The 17,639-nt window shown below is 48.0% G+C and overlaps 1 protein-coding gene across 1 annotated transcript in view; it reads left to right on the top strand.

Annotated features, from left to right (window-relative positions):
* Positions 1–17,639, top strand: part of PAPPA (pappalysin 1) — a 240,734-nt gene that overhangs the window by 197,283 nt on the left and 25,812 nt on the right. The window contains exons 18-19 of the mRNA XM_014830350.3: positions 6,443–6,590; positions 12,102–12,211. Coding sequence (XP_014685836.3) covers positions 6,443–6,590; positions 12,102–12,211 — 258 coding nt within the window. The remainder of the gene's footprint in view (positions 1–6,442; positions 6,591–12,101; positions 12,212–17,639) is intronic.

Below are 17,639 nucleotides of genomic sequence, written 5' to 3'. Positions count from 1 at the left end.
GGAAATTCGCATACTCCCTTCTCGCTGCCACTAAAAGCAAACTGACAAATGAAACCTCCACTTCGTCCATTCCTTGGCAGTCAGTATGATGCCGGATCTGGACTCTGAGTTCGAATCCTGCCTCCACCACTTACTAGCGGAAGGACTGAGGCAAGTTATTTAACTCTTTAAGCTTCAGTTTCCTTGTGCATAAAATGGAGGGAAACAATACTACCTCCCTCATAGTTTATTTGTCAGGATTAAATGAGGTAATGAAAACAGGGTATGTCTGTGAGTAACCTGGGGAACTGTGCAGTGCACAGCCTGTGCCACCAGACACGCCAGCCCTAGAAGGTACAAATGAACTAGCTTGCCTTTAAGGTCACTTCCAGAGGAGAGAATCCCTGAAGCTCCATGTGGGCTCTTACAGAACCTGCAAACAAAGGCAACAGTTTGAAAGTTAGCCCTCTGTCAGCAGCTAGCCCCAGAAAGTCAAAGAAGGGGATACCTATCATGCATGAAGCCTAGATGTTGGATGGGAGAACAGTATAAACCATAGAGAAACCTGATTTGTTTTTTCTGTTTGTTTGTTTGCTTGTTTTGGAAGACTAGCCTTGTGCTAACACCTGTTGTCCGTACTCCCGTCCTTTTTCTTCTCCCCAAAGCGCCCAGTACATAGTTCTATAGCCTAGCTGTGGGTTCTTCTAGTTCCTCCGTGTGGGACGCCACCTCAGCGTGGTTTGATGAGTAGTCCTAGGTGTGCGCCCAGGATCCGAACCAGCGAACCGCAGGCTGCTGAAGTGGAGCACGCAGACTTAACCACTCAGCCACGGGGCTGGCTCTGAGAAACCTGATTTCTTACTTAAATAAACCAGTAGGATATATAGACTCTAGACTAGCATTGCCCAGTAGAACTTTCTGCCGTGATGAAAATTTTCCATATCTGTGCTGTGCAATGTGGTGGCCACTAGCCATGTGTGGCCGTGGAGCCCTCAACATGTGGCTGGAGTGAGCAACTAAGTAGGACATTTTACTTAACTTTAAAGAGTTCAAATTTAAATGTAAACAGCCATACTTGTATAGTGGCTACCATATTGGGCAATTCTGCTTTGGAATTTATAGTGTTAATATCCCTGTAAACCAAGCCAGAGAACCTTCATAATCACCGCTTTTTGATTTTTAAGTGTTTCCTGGATGCCAAACTGGGGCTGCAGACTCTCTTTCATTTCAACAACTCACAATAAACATTGAAGAAGAAACAATATCCCCATTTTACAGATGAGGACAGAAGGATCGGGAGACTGAATTCTTGCCCACAGTGATGAGTTAGGAGGTGGCGGTGACTGACTCCACAGCCCTGCTCTTCTTGCTGCCTCCAGACAGTTCCAGGGCAGGCTAGCATCCCATCCGCAGGCAACTGGGGAGAAGTGCTAATTGTGTCAGCATTTAGTCCCGCTTAGGTACCCTACTGAGCTATCCCAGATGGCAACTCAGGGCTGTTCCGTGTGAGCAGCACTGTGGGGGCTTTCCAGGTGATTAGGGGAATAGGCCGTCTTGGGATGGGGACAGGGTTTGTGGGAGATGCACGCACAGGGGCTGCAGCGAGAGAGGAAGAGGCTAAAAGTGCCTTGTGGACCAAGTAATGCACTTAATGGTGGGTTTCAGCAGCTCAGCAGGAACAAGAAAGGAAGGGAGGGAGTGGAATCATTAGGCCCCCAGTTCATTGCACAGATCACAGCGGGTGGCTGTAAAAGCCTTTCTGCCGCTAGTGGTGTGCAGCTGGCCCCTGCCTTTAGCGGCTCTGCTGTGGACACAGCATAGCTCTCACATGTACAATGCCTCCACAAGCAGGGGCAGCATCTCTGGGTTGTCAAATGCTTACCCAAGCACCCAGAGCTTCCTAGAGGAAGTCAGAAACATCACAGACTTATGTGATGTTAGAGGTGGAAAGGACCTCAGAGATCCCCCCACTGCAACTCACTCATGTTATAGATAGGACCACTAGAGCCCAGAGAGCAGAAGGGACTTACCCCAAGTCACACAGCAAGCCACCAAATAGAGTCAGATCTTAAACAAAGTCTCAGATCTCCTAACCGAGTCATTGCACAAGCCAGATTTTCTGCCCATCCTTACTCCTGGGCCTGCATGTCATCCTTGTACCTTACTTGAAGGAAACAAAATGCCTGTAAGGGCGTTGGCTGGGAACAGAGGCACACAATTAACAGCAGCTGCAATTTATTGAGCATTTACTTCGTGCTGGTCATCCGGCTAAGTGCTTTACACAGACGGCTTCATTTAAGCCCGACAGTATCTGGCATTACTGTCCCATCTTGTAGATGAGGAAGCTGAGGTTCAGTGAGCACAGTGCTTTGCTCATGTTATATAGCACGGAAGTAGGGGAACTGAGGTGCCTGTTATTACATCAGGCTGCCTCCAAAGCTTAACTATTATGTCCTGCCCTGCATGGTTCTGTCTTGCGCTGATGCTGCCACATTATTTTGTTTATTTTCATTTCTACTAAGGAGAAGAAGTCTATTTCTCCCTCTCCCCTCATCTCTCCTCCCGTCCCTCCCTCTCCTCTTCCTTCTCCTTCTCTCCTCTCCTCTCCTCTCCCCTCCATTGTAGTAAAGGCACAGAGATTTACAGTCAAGACCTGACTCTGGCATGGGCAGCCTCCATGACTTGGGCACATTGCCTCACCATTCTGGCTGCTGCCATTTCTAAAATGTAGGCAATGGTTGGGTTGGTTCTGAAGTTCCCTTCGAGACAGTACAGCAGAGAGGTTAAGAGCCTTAGCTAACAGAGAGGCCGGTATGTGTGTTAAGTTCTAAATGCTTCACGTAAACTAACTCACTCGATCCATGTGATGTCTCTCTCTCTCTCACGTAGTGGACTCCCATTTAACATTGAGGAAATTGAGGCATAGAGAAGTTAAGAAACTTCCCCAAGTCCACACGGCTAGGAAGTGGCAGAGCTGAAATTTGAACATAGACAGTTTGGCTGAAGTCCATGCTCTTAACCATTGGGGTAGCATCATTTAAAAACTCACTTTTTCACTTCTTAGCTGAGCCTCAGTTTCTAAGTCTTTAAAAGGAATATAATTGCTATTCTGTTTTTAAAAGGATTTTTAAATGCCTTTAAAGCACTTGATACATAATCGGTATTTGATAATATAGTTATTATAGGCCCTGAGCTCTTTGTGGGCCTGTAGAGCTAAAGAGAGTTCGAGAGAGCACAACATGCTCTTTGACAGACGTGTGCACAGGCACAGAGAGGCAAAACGTTTTGCCAAATGATGCTCAGCCCTCTTGTGAGAGATTTCACCTTAGCATGCAGAATTGTGCATTCAGAGCCAAATACACCCAGTGCGTTTCTTGCCAGTGGACTTCGGTCTTCCCAGATTGGACTCTCAAACGTCAGGTCTTCTATGGTTGAACTAGACTTGACATCAAGGATGTATACTGAGGATCTGCACCAAGTTGTAGGCAAGCCCTAACGCACCAAATTCTAGTCCTAAAGGAGGATTTGAAAATCCAGAGAGGCTCCAAAAAGTCTGCAGTGCAGAGAGCACAGGAAGGGCAAAGGAAGTGGGAAGCAAGAGAAGTGTGCAGGAGAGACCAGGTGACCACAAGCCTAGAAGGAAGGACATGTGCATAGTGAGAGATGGGGCTAGGCATGTCATCTGGGTTCCATTTTGGAAGCTCTGGAGTGCCAGCCCATGAGTATGACTTGTTTGGAAGGCTGAGATGTCTTAGCAGAAGGGTGCCATCTTTTACAAGCAGATTTAGTCAGCAGCAGAAATTGCCAGATGAACTGGGCAGGAGGGAGAGAGACTGGAGGCAGCAAGACCAGTGCCTTTGTGCTCCCACTTTCTATGGTGGAGTCTCCCCAGTTTGAAATTCCCTGAACAGATCTAGCTAGTTCTAATACATTCTCTGCTGCAAACTGAGCTCCCCAGCCAGCTCTGGCCCACATAGTGCTGAGGTCTGCAGCCCTTCAGCGGCTGGAGGCCAAATGCATCATAGGCCCAGGCCAAGGATCCAGGAAATTGGGGTCAATTTCTACTCCCTCGAGGGCCCTGCAGAATCATGAGGCCTGGGGTCTGGGGCTCCTGGAGGGAGACTCAGGGTTCTCTGAAGCCACATGAAGCTGTCTAAACTTTCCCTGAGCTCACACAGAACTTCTAGGGGTGGACTCTGCAAGTCCTCTTGCAGCTGCATGTTTGGGATGGGCCACCCTTCTCCCATGCCACAGAGGTTTCCACTGCAATTGGACCGTCCTTGTGCTGGCCCATGAGAGGCCCAGAGAGGGGCCCGCTTTCTCTTCTGAATCCTGTCTCCTTGCAGCTGTTTTCTCAGACAAGAGACCTTCATCCTGCATTAGTCCTTTCAAAGAGTTTACTCATTTCCTCACACACGCACTCATTCATTTATTCCCTCATTCACTCATTTCCTCCTTTACTCACTTTTCATTTATTTCCTCATCCACACATTCATTCTTCTTGTTTATTAAACAAATTCATTCCATAACTCCCTACGTATTCACCCCATCTTTGTTAAACTGTTCTTGAATGAATAAAATATCTATTAAGTGATGAATGAATGAACCAGGTGGCCAGGATCTATTAAACATTGTGGAAGGCCTTGAGGATAGGGAGATGAATAGGCTACCTTGAGGAGCACATCATCTAGGTGGGAGCAGATGATAAATAAAGAGACAGAATGTGCCAGAGACCTTAAAGTAGTACGCTCTGTAGAATTGGGGCATCATTAGGACAGGATGGTTTGTGCCAGACAAGGCATTTGGGCAAGAGGGCAGGGCAGATAAGGTATTTGGGTGAAGATGTATAGCAGATAGAAGGAGCAGTGAGTACATAAACATGGCGGTATGAAATAGCATATGGTGCATTTGAGAATGCAGGCAATTTAAACTGAAGTTCAAGGTTGGTGGTGGTGCTGTAGGGAGCAACAAGCTGGAGAATTAGCAGGGTTAAGGCTGCGAGGACTCTAGAGCCCAGACATGGGAGTTTGAATGGAAGCTGAAGGGTATGAGAGCCATTCCATAGGTTTTTGCACTGGTGGAGCACGGTCAGCTCCTCTGGCTTCATGCAGAATTTCTCTTCTGATCATAAACTTGAAGAGGGAGAGAATATACACAGCTTGTTCTCAGATAGATGGACCCCCTGTGCAGAAACCACCCATGGTTCTCCATCTCCAAGGGGTACAGTCCAAACTCCATCAGTTCACATAAGTCCCCACACCTGATCTGCCTTCCCAGCTCATCCTCCTCTGTTTCTCCCCATGGATCACAGGACCAGAACCACATGGGGGCTCTGTTTTGCGGCTCACCCACTTCCTTGCATTTGCACATGTCCTTTGGCCTTCCAGAAATGTCCTTCCATGCCTGTTCTGCCTGTGATTCTATGCATCCTTGAAAACTCTTTTCCATATATCACCTCCTTATATCACCTCCTTTAATAGGTCTTCGCTGCTTGTCCTCTCACAACCAGTTACTCTCCCTGTGTACTCACAGTACTGTCACCGAGCACAGTGACACTGACGTGGCTGGCTGCTCACATGACTGTCTCTCCCACTGGCTCAATGGGGCAGATACTGACTCACTTTACTTTTGGACCCCACAGAGCTGGGCACAGAGTGGGCACTAAGAAATGCCCTTGAATTCAGGGGCAGTTCTGAAATTCCTGTAGACCTGGACTTGCCATTAGAATCTTAGACATTGAAAGGGTGCTTGGAGAAAGGACCACGTCTGAAGCTGCATTTGCCCGCCACTTTGCAGAAGATTGAGAAACTGTATATTGCCTATTTTAAAGAATTGGGGGGAGGGCAAATATAGAAATATCCCCATACCATCCTCTTGTGCTGTTATTGCTGGAGTGGAATGGAATGGAATGGAGCAGAAGGAAGAGAGAGAAGGGAAAGGGGAGGGAGGAGGTACCCTGGAAGAGAAAACTGCACAGCTGGGCCAACATTGCCTGCTCAGCATATGGCAGAGCCCTGACATGGGAGACTTTCTCATTGGCTGAGAGAGAGCAAGCATGGATGTCTACCTGCCTCCTAACAGCTCCAGGACCCATGTTCTTACTCAGTGTATGAATTGGGGTGCATTGGGCCCCTACCATCTCAATTAAAGAAAAACCAACTAACAAAATAAATTCTTCTTATTGAAATCTCTGAAAGAGCACTAAGCTAGGATTTAGGAAACCTGGGAGCTTTGAGCAAGCTTCTTCCTACACTGAGTCCTCAGTTTCCCCACCCATAAAATGGAGATATTAACAGTGCCTCTATTTTAGGATGGTTGGGTTCCCACCACTGTTAAGAAATTGTTTGGGAACAGTTTCAGAGCTCTGGGGAGATGAGAAATTGTTTCCCTTTTATTTGGAGAGGTTCATTATGTTGAGGGTGGGAGTTTCTCTGGGTCCTAACTGTGTTTCTGTGGCGTTCAGGGACGTGGGAGCAACGTCATCCACTGCCGGAAGGATGGCACCTGGAGCGGCTCCTTCCATGTCTGCCAGGAGATGCAAGGCCAGTGCTCAGCCCCGGACCAGCTCAACAGCAACCTCAAACTGCAGTGTCCCCAAGGCTATGCCATAGGTATGATGGGTGCATGAGGGTGAATAGTGGGAGGGGCAAGTCCTTCCGGGCCCTTGAGGCTAGTGCCTTGCTGCGTAATTGGGCACCTCTACCAGATGAGGCTCAGTGTGAGGCACTGGGGAAATGAAGATGAATAAGACCAGACCTTGCCTCTTAGAAAGAGAGTTAAGGCCATGAATGTTTATGAAGCAGTGGCAGGTGAGAGTACATAGTTACACCTGAGTACAGAAAAGCTGGCCAGCACCTCAGGGAACAAGGAAGCCTCCTAGAGGAAGGGACACTTATGCGGGGGACTTGAAAGAGTTTGTTGAGCAAGAAATGGCATTCCAGACACAAGGAGCCACGTGGCAAAGGGAAGGAGATGGGAAAGCACACATCATATTTCAGAAAGTGATTATGGTTGAGTGTGGTTGCCTTTATTAATCTTAAAATTTGAATAATACTAATCATTCATGAGGACCTACAAGGGTCAGGCCCTGACTAGGCGCTTTAGAGGCATTATATCTTATGGTCTCAATAACCTTGAATAGATGAGAAATTGAGACTTAAAAGAGGTAACAGAACATGCCCTGTATCCTGAGATCTCTCCTACTCTGAAGCCGGAGTTCTTTCCATGGCGTCTCAGGGCATCCAAAGTGAGGATAAATAGCATTTTCAAAATATTATTTGTGTGGTGATAGGCCAGCTCATAAACTGCTCACAGCCAGGGGAGACAACCTGGGGTTTGATGCCAGGGATTTGCCTCGTTGGAACCAGGCGTCTGGACAGACGCATCAATCATGGGCTCCAAGGCTTTCTGGGGAACTGGGCGTGCATTGAGTCTGACCTCAGTTGAGGGCAGTGAGGCTGACCTCTTGGGCTGATTCCCTAATTGACCATGATGAAAAGCTCAGGGAATTGGACGTCCTTCTCATGGCCAATGTGATTTATGGGACAGTCACCGGGGATGTCTGGAGCAGAAGGTTATCTGTGCACACACTCACTCTCAGTCACACAGAGCCAGCATGTTCTGTACCCAGCAGAACGAGCGTTATCACTTCCTGTCCAGAAGCCAGCCCTGCCATCAGAAAGTGGAGGTGCGTGGGGCCTGACCACCTCCTTCTGAAGATGGAAACACATAGCCTCAGAGCACAGAAGTTCTTCACCTAAACTTAGAGTAGGAATCAGCACTCCTGCATTTAGTCCAGAGCACTTGCTTCTGTGTGGGTCAGAAAACACCATAGTGCGTGCTCTCTCTGATGATTCAGAAGGTACTTTAAGATCCTACAGAGCCACCAATCCAAAGGACCCTGACCAGGAGAGTTGCAGAGAGGTATGATCTTGTAGGGCTTGCCAATATAGGCATTCTAGAAGACTGGGGCAACAGTGTAGCAGTGGTGAGTAGCACGGGCTACTCCAACCCAAGGGCGTAGCTTTCTCTTCTCCATCATCCCTGATGGGCATGCATGGCTCTGGACACTTATGTCTGTGTTGGGGTCCCTACCCCCAACTCAATTAGGATATACAAGTGAATATTCAATCACACTCAGGACTGGCATTAAGCGGCCCTGGGAGAAAAATTCTGATTAAGTGACTTCTATGAAGAAAAACAAAAACCCTATGAAAACAGACTTCCTGCATGTCTGCATCCACTGGCACATTCAAACATATTCACACCTGCATAAACAAACACAAGCACAAATGCTTAATAACCAAACATAGACCCAAACACACACATCATGTGGTAAGCTCACGCCTAGCATGTACGCCTCAGCCAAATACCACACAAATACCTAACTCACACAAACACGTGCCCACACAGCTACACATAGCACACATGTGACACATAAGGACACATATGTCACAGGCACAAACACATCTTAATTCCTGAAATATGTCAAACACAGCAAGATGTGCAAAAGGCATCTCAGAGACATAGCTTATGGGGCCGGTCCGGTGGTGCAGCGGTTAAGTGCGCACATTCCACTTCGGCAGCTTGGGTTTCGCTGGTTCGGCTCCTGGGTGCGGACATGGCACCACTTGGCAAGCCATGCTGTGACAGGCGTCCCACATATAAAGTAGAGGAAGATGGGCATGGATGTTAGCTCAGGGCCAGTCTTCCTCAGCAAAAAGAGGAGGATTGGCAGCAGATGTTAGCCCAGGGCTAATCTTCCTCAAAAAAACAACAACAACAACAAAACATAGCTCACAAACATGTTCACAAATGCATTACACAGCCACTTTGTACGTGCATTGCATGCACATCTCACAACACACTTATGAGCCATAAGGCCTGGCTCTCTACTTGTCCTCAGAATAGTCTAGAGATAGGCAGGGGTGGGACAGAAGCATTTCTTTACCCACTGAGCTCTTTCATGGTTGAAACAGAAAGGGAAAGAAGTCTGTATGACGTTGGAACCTGAATCTCCCTCCCCTCCCCCGTACCCATGTTCCCATGGCCGTGCAGGCCCTTTCATGACTATGGTTATCCAGGGTGGGTGGGGGCACATGGGGGAGGGCTATGAGAGAAAAAGCCACGAGGGAACACTGAGGGAGACAGTGAGAAGGAAGGAGGGAAAGCGGGTTTCCCAGCTCTCTCCTCACCTCCCAGGTGGAGCCCCTCCCTGGGGAGAGCCCACCTCACCAAGGAGAAGGATTTGCTCTAAGGCCTTGTAAACAGGGATGAGATAGGTGTCGGTGTTTCGGGCTTGGAGGCTGGAGGGCACATTCTGGAGCCACCCAGAGCGGCTCTCTCTGGGCCCCTCCCCAAGCAGCTTGGGGAGGCTGGCTCTGTGGCAGCTAGGAGCCATCAGAAAGTTGCTGCTGCCACCACAGCTGCCACCCTCCCTCCTCGTCCAGGGAAGGAGTGGGGGTGGGGGTGGGCCTGGTGAGATCACTGCTCTGTAATGATGCCAATTAGGGCTCATATATCACAACACAGCAGCCTGGTCTTGAAGCCCAAGAGCTGTGCATGGGGGAAGGGAGTGCAGAGGAGGGAGATGCAGAGAAAGAAATTAAGATGTGACTGTTGCATAGGGCAGCAATGGCCTACTGTGTTGACCATATTTTTTCCTTTTTTTGCCCTCTTGGGATAGGATAGCCTTTGTCTATTTCTCAGAGTCTGCATCTTCTTTTTTCAAAAGAATTTTAGCATCACAGCCTTGCTTCATCCTTGCTCCCTAAAACCTCCTTTCGAATTGATCTCATGACAAACACACACCACCAGGTCTCTCTGACAGCTCAGTGGTTTTCCCCCTTATTCTCATCACTCATCTTTTTGTCTTTTTGCATTCCCCCCATTTCTTTTCTCTCCTGTGGCCCTTCATCCATCTCCATCCCTTTCCACTGCTGCCTTCCTTTCTCTTTCCTCTATATGGCTCCACTGTATCTGTCTCTGGGCTTGGAAGTCAGAGAGACATGGGTTTTCATTCATGGTGCTCTACTAGCCAGCTCTGTAACCTGAGCTCTGTGCACTTGGCTCTCTCACCTGTGATATGGATGTGGTGACACCTGTCTCACAGGGCTGGGTTTGCAGGAGAATGAGGGACATATGAAAACTACCTGGAAAGGCCAGGAATCTCCCCGCTTCTGGCTCAGTGTTCCCATACTTAAAGTGAACAGGTTGTAAACATTGTCCTGGCCCTGCTACCCCCACCCTCATCTCCTCTTCAGTACTCGTGAGTCTCTTAGACTGAAGAGGATGATGAGACGGTAACAGGAAGGGCACTGGATAGATAAACTATCTCTATAAGCATATGTGTATGTATATGTATATATGTATGCATGTGTGTATATATATATATATACACATTGTATATGTATAAACATTGGAAGGGAGCCTTTAGAATGGCTAATAGAATAGCATATTTAAAACTAAGAGTTGACTGTCTCTTGTGAACCACTTAGTGTTCAAGGGTGGTCTTGGCACTGAGGCGGGGAGTGACCTCCTTAGGGCCCTGGTCAGATTCTGACACGTCAGTTCTTTGCCCACATGAATGAGCACCTTTTTGGAATCCTGGGGACATCTCAAGGGATAGGCTTGATTTTCAGGAGACTTCAGAATGTGTGAGGTCAGGGCAGAGAATCAATGAGGCAAATTATGGTCAACTTGCCAAGCCACAGCTTGAAAGTCAACTGTCTTTACGGAGAAGTCTCTGGACTGATGGCTTCTGTATGCTCACCCTGTCCCTGTTAGTCATCCATGCCTTCATTGACTCATTACCAGATTCATTTTTTCATCCCTTTACCAATTTATTTAGTTATTTATTCATTCCTCATCCATTTATGTACTCACTTAATGCTTCATAAGACACCTAAATTCCCATTCATCATTCACTCCTCATGCCATTAATTCATTCACTCACTTGCTCATTACCTCATTCATCTATACATTCATCACTCATCATCTCTTTCATTAATTTCGCAAATACTTATTGAGTACCTACCATCTGCCATGCACAATGCCAGGCTCTGGGCATAGCAGGGAGCACAGACAGTGCTGGCCTTACAGTCCAGCTGGGAGGAGAGCTATTGATATAACATAACAGTCACCAGTGGGAAGTGGTAATGTGACAAATGCTGTGATGGATGACCATGAGAGGGTTTGGACTGTCAGGAAAGCATGTAGGCCTTCTCTGAGCAAGTGGCACTTGGACTGAGGTCTGAAGGATCATTAGTAATGCGCTAGTTGAAAAGGAGTGGGAAGGGTCTTGAGGCACGGGGGAGGCATGAATCCAAGCCCTCTGCAAGGAGAAAGCATGGGGCTAAGAAGCTGGTGTTGCATTTATCTGCTCACCATTCACTCGACTGATGCTTACTGATCAATCCCTGCATGTCAGGCACCTAGTCAGGCTCAGATATGAATAGACCTCATCCCTGCCCTCCCAGGGCATCAGAGTAACTATGAAAGGAGGTATGAGGGGGTAAGGCCAGCACTGGAGCAAGACTCCTCAGTGCCAAACACTGCTCTCATTCAGCTGCAGAAATCAGGGCAGGCTTCTTGGAAGATTTGAACTGGGCCTTGAAGAACCCATAGGATTTGACCATGAGAAGGTATATGGGGGAGCAATGATTTAGGAGAAGGGGTGAACAGAAGCAGAGGTACCAGAGGCGAGGAAATGTGAGACTCAGATGGAAAACCAAGTGGAGTTCAGTCTGGTGGGACCAACAAAGCGTGAAGGTGGTTCATGGGAGATGAGATTGATCAGACTATGGGAGGCCATGAATGCTGGGCAAAGAGGATTGGAATTTGTCCTTGATGTGGAGAATCTTGGAAAGGTTTACAAGCAGAGGAGGAGCATGACCAAACTGGGCTCAGGGCCGATGAGCATGGCGTTGGGTGCTAGCTGGATTGGAGACAAGAGAATGGAGTCAGGGAGACCAGAGGCGGCCCTGCCAAGGAGTTCACTCCTTCCCACTGCCCTCAAGGATGGGATGGCCCAGTCCACTGGGGACCAGGAAGCGGCAGGGCCTGCACTGTATGAGAGCAGCCCACGGGGCTCAGCCACCACCTTGCACTCTGCTTCCCCTCAGGGTCGGAGTGTGCCACCTCATGCCTGGACCACAACAGCGAGTCTATCATCCTGCCAACGAATGTGACTGTACGTGACATCCCCCACTGGCTGAACCCCACACGGGTGGAGGTGAGTGACCGGGACTGCCCACCTGCAGCTAAGGGGAGGGAAATGACCTTGTTGAGCATTTACTGTGCCCTAGTTCTGCATTAGTCCTTTTACATACGTTAAATCATCTACTCAGCACACCTGCTCTGTGGGGTGGGGACTTGTTCACAATCACTGCTCCCATCCTTAAGGATTCAATACTTTCCCTCTGTCAGGTCCTGTGCTTTTTATTTACTGTCGCACTGAATCCTGATGATAGCCTAGGAATAAGAGGACTAATGTCCCCAGTTTACAGATGTGGAAACTGAGATACCAAGAACACATAGGTAGAAGGCGCAGAGTCAGCTCACAAGCTTGTCTAACTGGCAAGTCCGTACTCATAAGGATGGTGCTGTTTGACTTCTCTAGGATAACGCCTTGGAAGGCCTTCCACATCACACAGCCTAGATCCCTGGTATCTTTCTCCATGCTTTACTTGTTTGGTGGAGAGCAATTAATATGTGATATGGGGAACGAGGAACACCTATTGTTTATGAAGCACCTGCTATGTTTGCGTGCCTGGCACTTAGTACACAAGACTGCATTCAAATTTCAGAATGGTTGTATGGAGGACAGGTCATTGTCTGCATTCTTTACTGCGGACGCTGGGATCCCAGAGTGACTCAGGAGCCCAGAGTAGGCCTGGAACTCCTCCCATGGTGCCAGGCTGGCATGCCCCTCGCCAGAAGACCATGTAGGCCCCTGGCAGCCAGTGTCACTGTCTGGTTTGCTTTGAGACTGACCACACCCATTTTTCTTTGTGTCACCTGGATCCATTGGGGTCCCCAGAGCTGATGGGGGACCCCGCTCTTGTCCTCCAGGGCAGTACAGATCCCAGGCTTCATGTATGAGCTCTGGGCACTAGCTCCTCACCCTGAAGAAAGTGAGAGAGGAGGCAGGGGGTGCAGGGCGAGGTTCAGCTATGTCTCTCTCCACCAGCCTTTCTGCCTGGTGTGCTGGGAGGCCACACCACTGTCTGCCCTCCTGCTGCAGATCACACTCCGGATAGCTGGGCAGAACCCGATACTAGGTATACTATTTCTCAAATGAGCTGAGGGCATGGCTGCAAGGGCTTACTCAGCACTCTGGGCATGTGGACCTGGCGCTGGGCCTGGCCAGGCCCCTTCCCCCAAGCACCCCAGCCTTCTCCTCCTCTCTTTTCTCCTTCCTCTTGCTCTTCTTGTACAGCTCTCTGCCCCCATCTCCAACTTTATTTCCTTTTCCTGCCTCTATTTGCACTCTTTCTCTCTTCCCTCTCTCAACACCTCCATCACCTTGTTCTCCTCCCTCCCATCCACGCTCTGCCTCCATCTCCATCCTCTCTGTGTCCCTCTGTCTCTCTGCCTCTGATTCTCCCACGCATCCATGAGACAGCTGCCTTTCCCTAACTCAGGCTTCTTCATCTGTTTTCCCTACTCAATGTGCCTTCCCCACTTCTCACCCAGAGTGCTGCATAGCTTCTCACCTAAGGCTCCAATGAATGCTGATCTGCAGTCCCACTCAGGAGCATGCACAGGGCCCAAATGTCAGAATCTCAGGAAGCTGGAGATCATAAAGCACAAGCCCCTCATGGCACAGATGGAGAAACTGAGCTGCAGAGAGGGAGGGGACCAAGCCAGGGTCACACAGCTCCAAGCTCTCCTTCCATACCTCCCTCCCCTTCCTCTACCCTACCCTGACTCCCACACACCCAAAGGCAGGGGACTTCCACTCCCACACAGAGCAGACACAGGAGACCTCCCTCACACCCCAGTCCTGGAGGTCTTGGCCTGCAATCCAGACCAGGTTCCCCTGGCCCAGCTCCCACTCAGCCGTTTTCTCTGCCCCACCCCTGGTGAATTCCCACCCTTCCCTCTGTAAGCCCCGGGCACTAAAGAGTTCAGTTATAATTTACTGTGAAATAAATCCAGGGATTTGAAAGCCTGCAAGCCCCACTCCCCAGTTGCCCACCCGCCGCCTGCCTGCCCCAGCCCCAACCCAGTTCCCTGGTCTGCTGGCCTTTATTGATGCCAGCCTACCGAGAGAGCCGTAACGAGGTTCAGACCTCCACCAGTCTCCGGAGGCCTCATTATCCAGGAGGAAAAAAATGTGGTAGAAAAAGGGAGGAGGGCGAAGGGCAGAGATTGATGATTTCCAGGAATAAGGCAGAAAAGCTGGCCTCCGCTGCACCCTTGCCCGTGGTGTGGTGAGAGCTACAGAATAGTGCTGCTGGTGCAGGCGTGGCCAGGCCAGAGCAGGCCCAGGGTGGCTCCGCTTGCTGAGGGTCCGCCTCCTAGTGACGGTGCAAGGTAGATGGTTGGGGACAAGGCTCTGCTCCAACTGCCGTCACCTATATCCCCAGGGTAAGAAAGTGGGACACGAGGGACCAGCCCAGTGGCACTACGGTTAAGTTTGAACGTTTTGCTTCTTGGCGGCCTGGGGTTCGCTGGTTCAGATCCCAGGTGTGGACATGGCACCGCTTGGCAAAAGCCATGCTGTGGTAGGTGTCCCACATATAAAGTAGAGGAAGATGGGCATGGATGTTAGCTCAGGGCCAGTCTTCCTCAGCAAAAAGAGGAGGATTGGCAGTAGTTAGCTCAGGGCTAATCTTCCTCAAAAAAAAAAAAAGAAAGAAAAGAAAAAGAAAGTGGGAGGCGAGAACTGACATTTAAGGGATGCCTACTGCGAACCAGGCACTGGATCAGGCACTGTTCATTCTGTATTTGCACCCTCCCACCACACCCACCCCACACACACCCACATACACACACACCCCTATGAGGTGGGTATTAGTCTCCCCATTTTTCCAGTGGAGGAAATGGAATCTCAGAGATGGAAGGCACTGCCTAAGGAATTGAAGAGCAGCTCAGTTTACTCCAGCTACCCATGCAGCCTCTGTCGAATGTACAAGGAAAATAATAAAGGCAAAATGTTTACTGATTGCTTACCAGGGATGTGCTGGTAAATGGTCAACAGCTGGCTCCCCCCAAACAACTCTGATTGGTAGCATTTGCCATTTACTGTGGTGTAAATATTACCACTGTAGCTGATGTCCTGTTTTCTAGGTTTCCATCACTGCACACAAGGGTGGGAAGAGACGGGCACTAGTGCCCCTTGTGAGCTCATGCAAGCCGGCTGCAGCCCACCCACCACTGGTGCTTGTCATGTGATGGGCTCTGTTGTAAGCACTCTGAATGTATTGGCATATATGATGAGAATGATGACCTCTTAGATGAGTGCAGTATCGACATTGAGGCCATGTACTAGTGACCTTTATGAAGGTAGGCCCAGGGTCATCTTATTTACCATGTATGCCCCTCAATGCCTAGCAGATAGTAGATGCTCACTAAATATTTACGGTTGCTGAATTGGGTGACCAAGGTTCTAGTTCAGGCCAGGAACCGTCTTGCTATATATGTCCTTGGACAAATACTATCGCTTTTTTAGGCTGCAGTTTCCCCATCTATGAAATGACGATGGGCCCAGATGGAGAGTCACAAACTCAACACCTATGAGAACCAGGCAGATGGAATAAATGGGTGAAGCAGGCCAAGTCCGTCATTCTGTCTATTAAATATCTAGACAAATTATTAATAGTAGTAATATTTACTACAAATATTTCAGACAGATGGAAAGACTTAAAGAAAATATAACAAACACCCATGAATATACTCCCCAACTTAAGAAATAAGATTTTACAAATACAGTCGAAGCTCTTTTCTTCTTATTGAGATATAACTTATATGCTCATCTTAGGCATAAGGCTTGATAAATTTCTATGTTTGTGTCCGCTGATGAAACCATTACCCAAGTCAGATGAGGACCTTTCCAACTCCCCAGAGGGGCCTCCCCTCCCTGTGCCAGGCAATGTGCCCCCTCACCAAGGTAACTTCTATTGGTTTTGCTTATTTTTCTTTTTCATTGAGGCATAATTGACCGATAACATTATATTAGTTTCAGGTGTACTATAACTTTTTAGTTTTACTTTCATAGAGAAAAACACTCTGTCCCTTTATTTTTTTAAAAATTCTCTTCCTTTGAAGCTCTACCCACACACATACATACGCACTTTTGAAAGTGATAGGGATACAGAAAAGTCTTGCTCTAATCTAATAAATGAGACAATACAAATGCAGTGACGGATGGAAATGCCCCTCAAGGTCCGTGCTGGAAAGACTGCAGGGAATGGTGGAGACTGTGGTGAAGTGTGGAAAACACATGTTGCTTCCAAAGGAGGATACTCTAGCCTTGTGTGGCATTGTGGAAATGTAGGTGCGGTGTGGCCAGATTTTCCATTTTTCTTGAGTACAAGAAATCTGGAGTCTTTAAAATGTGAAATTTCTCATTTTTTTTTAATATTGGCAAATAATTTTGACTTCTGTTAATCACTTTGTGGCCAAACCAAACATTTCTGTGGGTTGTGTAGCCTGGAAGCTGTTGGCTTGCAGCCTTTGGATGAGATAGACTCTTCTATCCCTGGACGTCTAGAATTCAGGGTGGCAGCCTCTCTCTTGCCACTCATAAGGAGTACCTCCAGTCGGTCCTGCTCTTCCACTTGTGCAGGGGTGCTGGGAAAGTTTCCCCATAGAAAACGAAGTTCACAACCTTAGAGGGTGATAATTCCTCTCAAAAGCTGGAACCTTGGCTTATACTATGGCTTTTGGAAAAAGCGTGGAAGGAGGAAAGAGAAGAAGAAAGGAAGGAAAGAAGAAAAGGAGAGAGGGAGGGAGGCAAATAAGGAAAGAAAAGGGAAATCACAATTTATTGAATATCTGTGATATGTAGGCACTATTTGTTAGGCAATTCCGTATATGCCGCCTCATTTTGTCTCTGCCACACCCCAATGAGATAAGTTTAACACCATTTTACAGATGAAAAACTGAGGTTCTGAGAAGTTGTCACTGCCCATTCACATAACTAATGTGGTTGAATTAGAATTTGAACCCAGGTCTAATTCTCCTGCATTTCATTCTGCAAGGCAACCACCTTACACATTATAAACCATAAACCTATGCAGCACTGGCAGACAAAGATGCAGAATTCATTCCTTGAAGAGAAGGCAGCACTGTGGAAAACCCTGCCAAGTGTATAAAGGTCAGAGGTTCTGAGGGAATATGAAGTCCAGTCTATCTGATGTATAGAAGGAGATATGTGCCCTGGAGGGGAAGATAGAGAGATGTGTCTAGAATCACACAATTTCTCATCTACTCATAGACACACTTATCCATTCACTCATTTGATCATTTGTTCATTGACTCATTCAAAAACATTGATTATGCACCTCCAAATGGCAGGTGTTCTTCAAACACAAGGCATACAGATTGGAAAATGCATAGGCTTTTTAAAAACTTACCCAGAAGAAAACCAGAAGCTCAGTAACCAATAACAAAAGGGAAAAATAAGTCAAATGATATAATTTACTCACAGAAGG

Source organism: Equus asinus, chromosome 10 (genome assembly GCF_041296235.1).
Source record: "Equus asinus isolate D_3611 breed Donkey chromosome 10, EquAss-T2T_v2, whole genome shotgun sequence".
NCBI lineage: Eukaryota > Metazoa > Chordata > Mammalia > Perissodactyla > Equidae > Equus > Equus asinus.
This window is presented reverse-complemented; position numbering and strand designations above follow the sequence as displayed.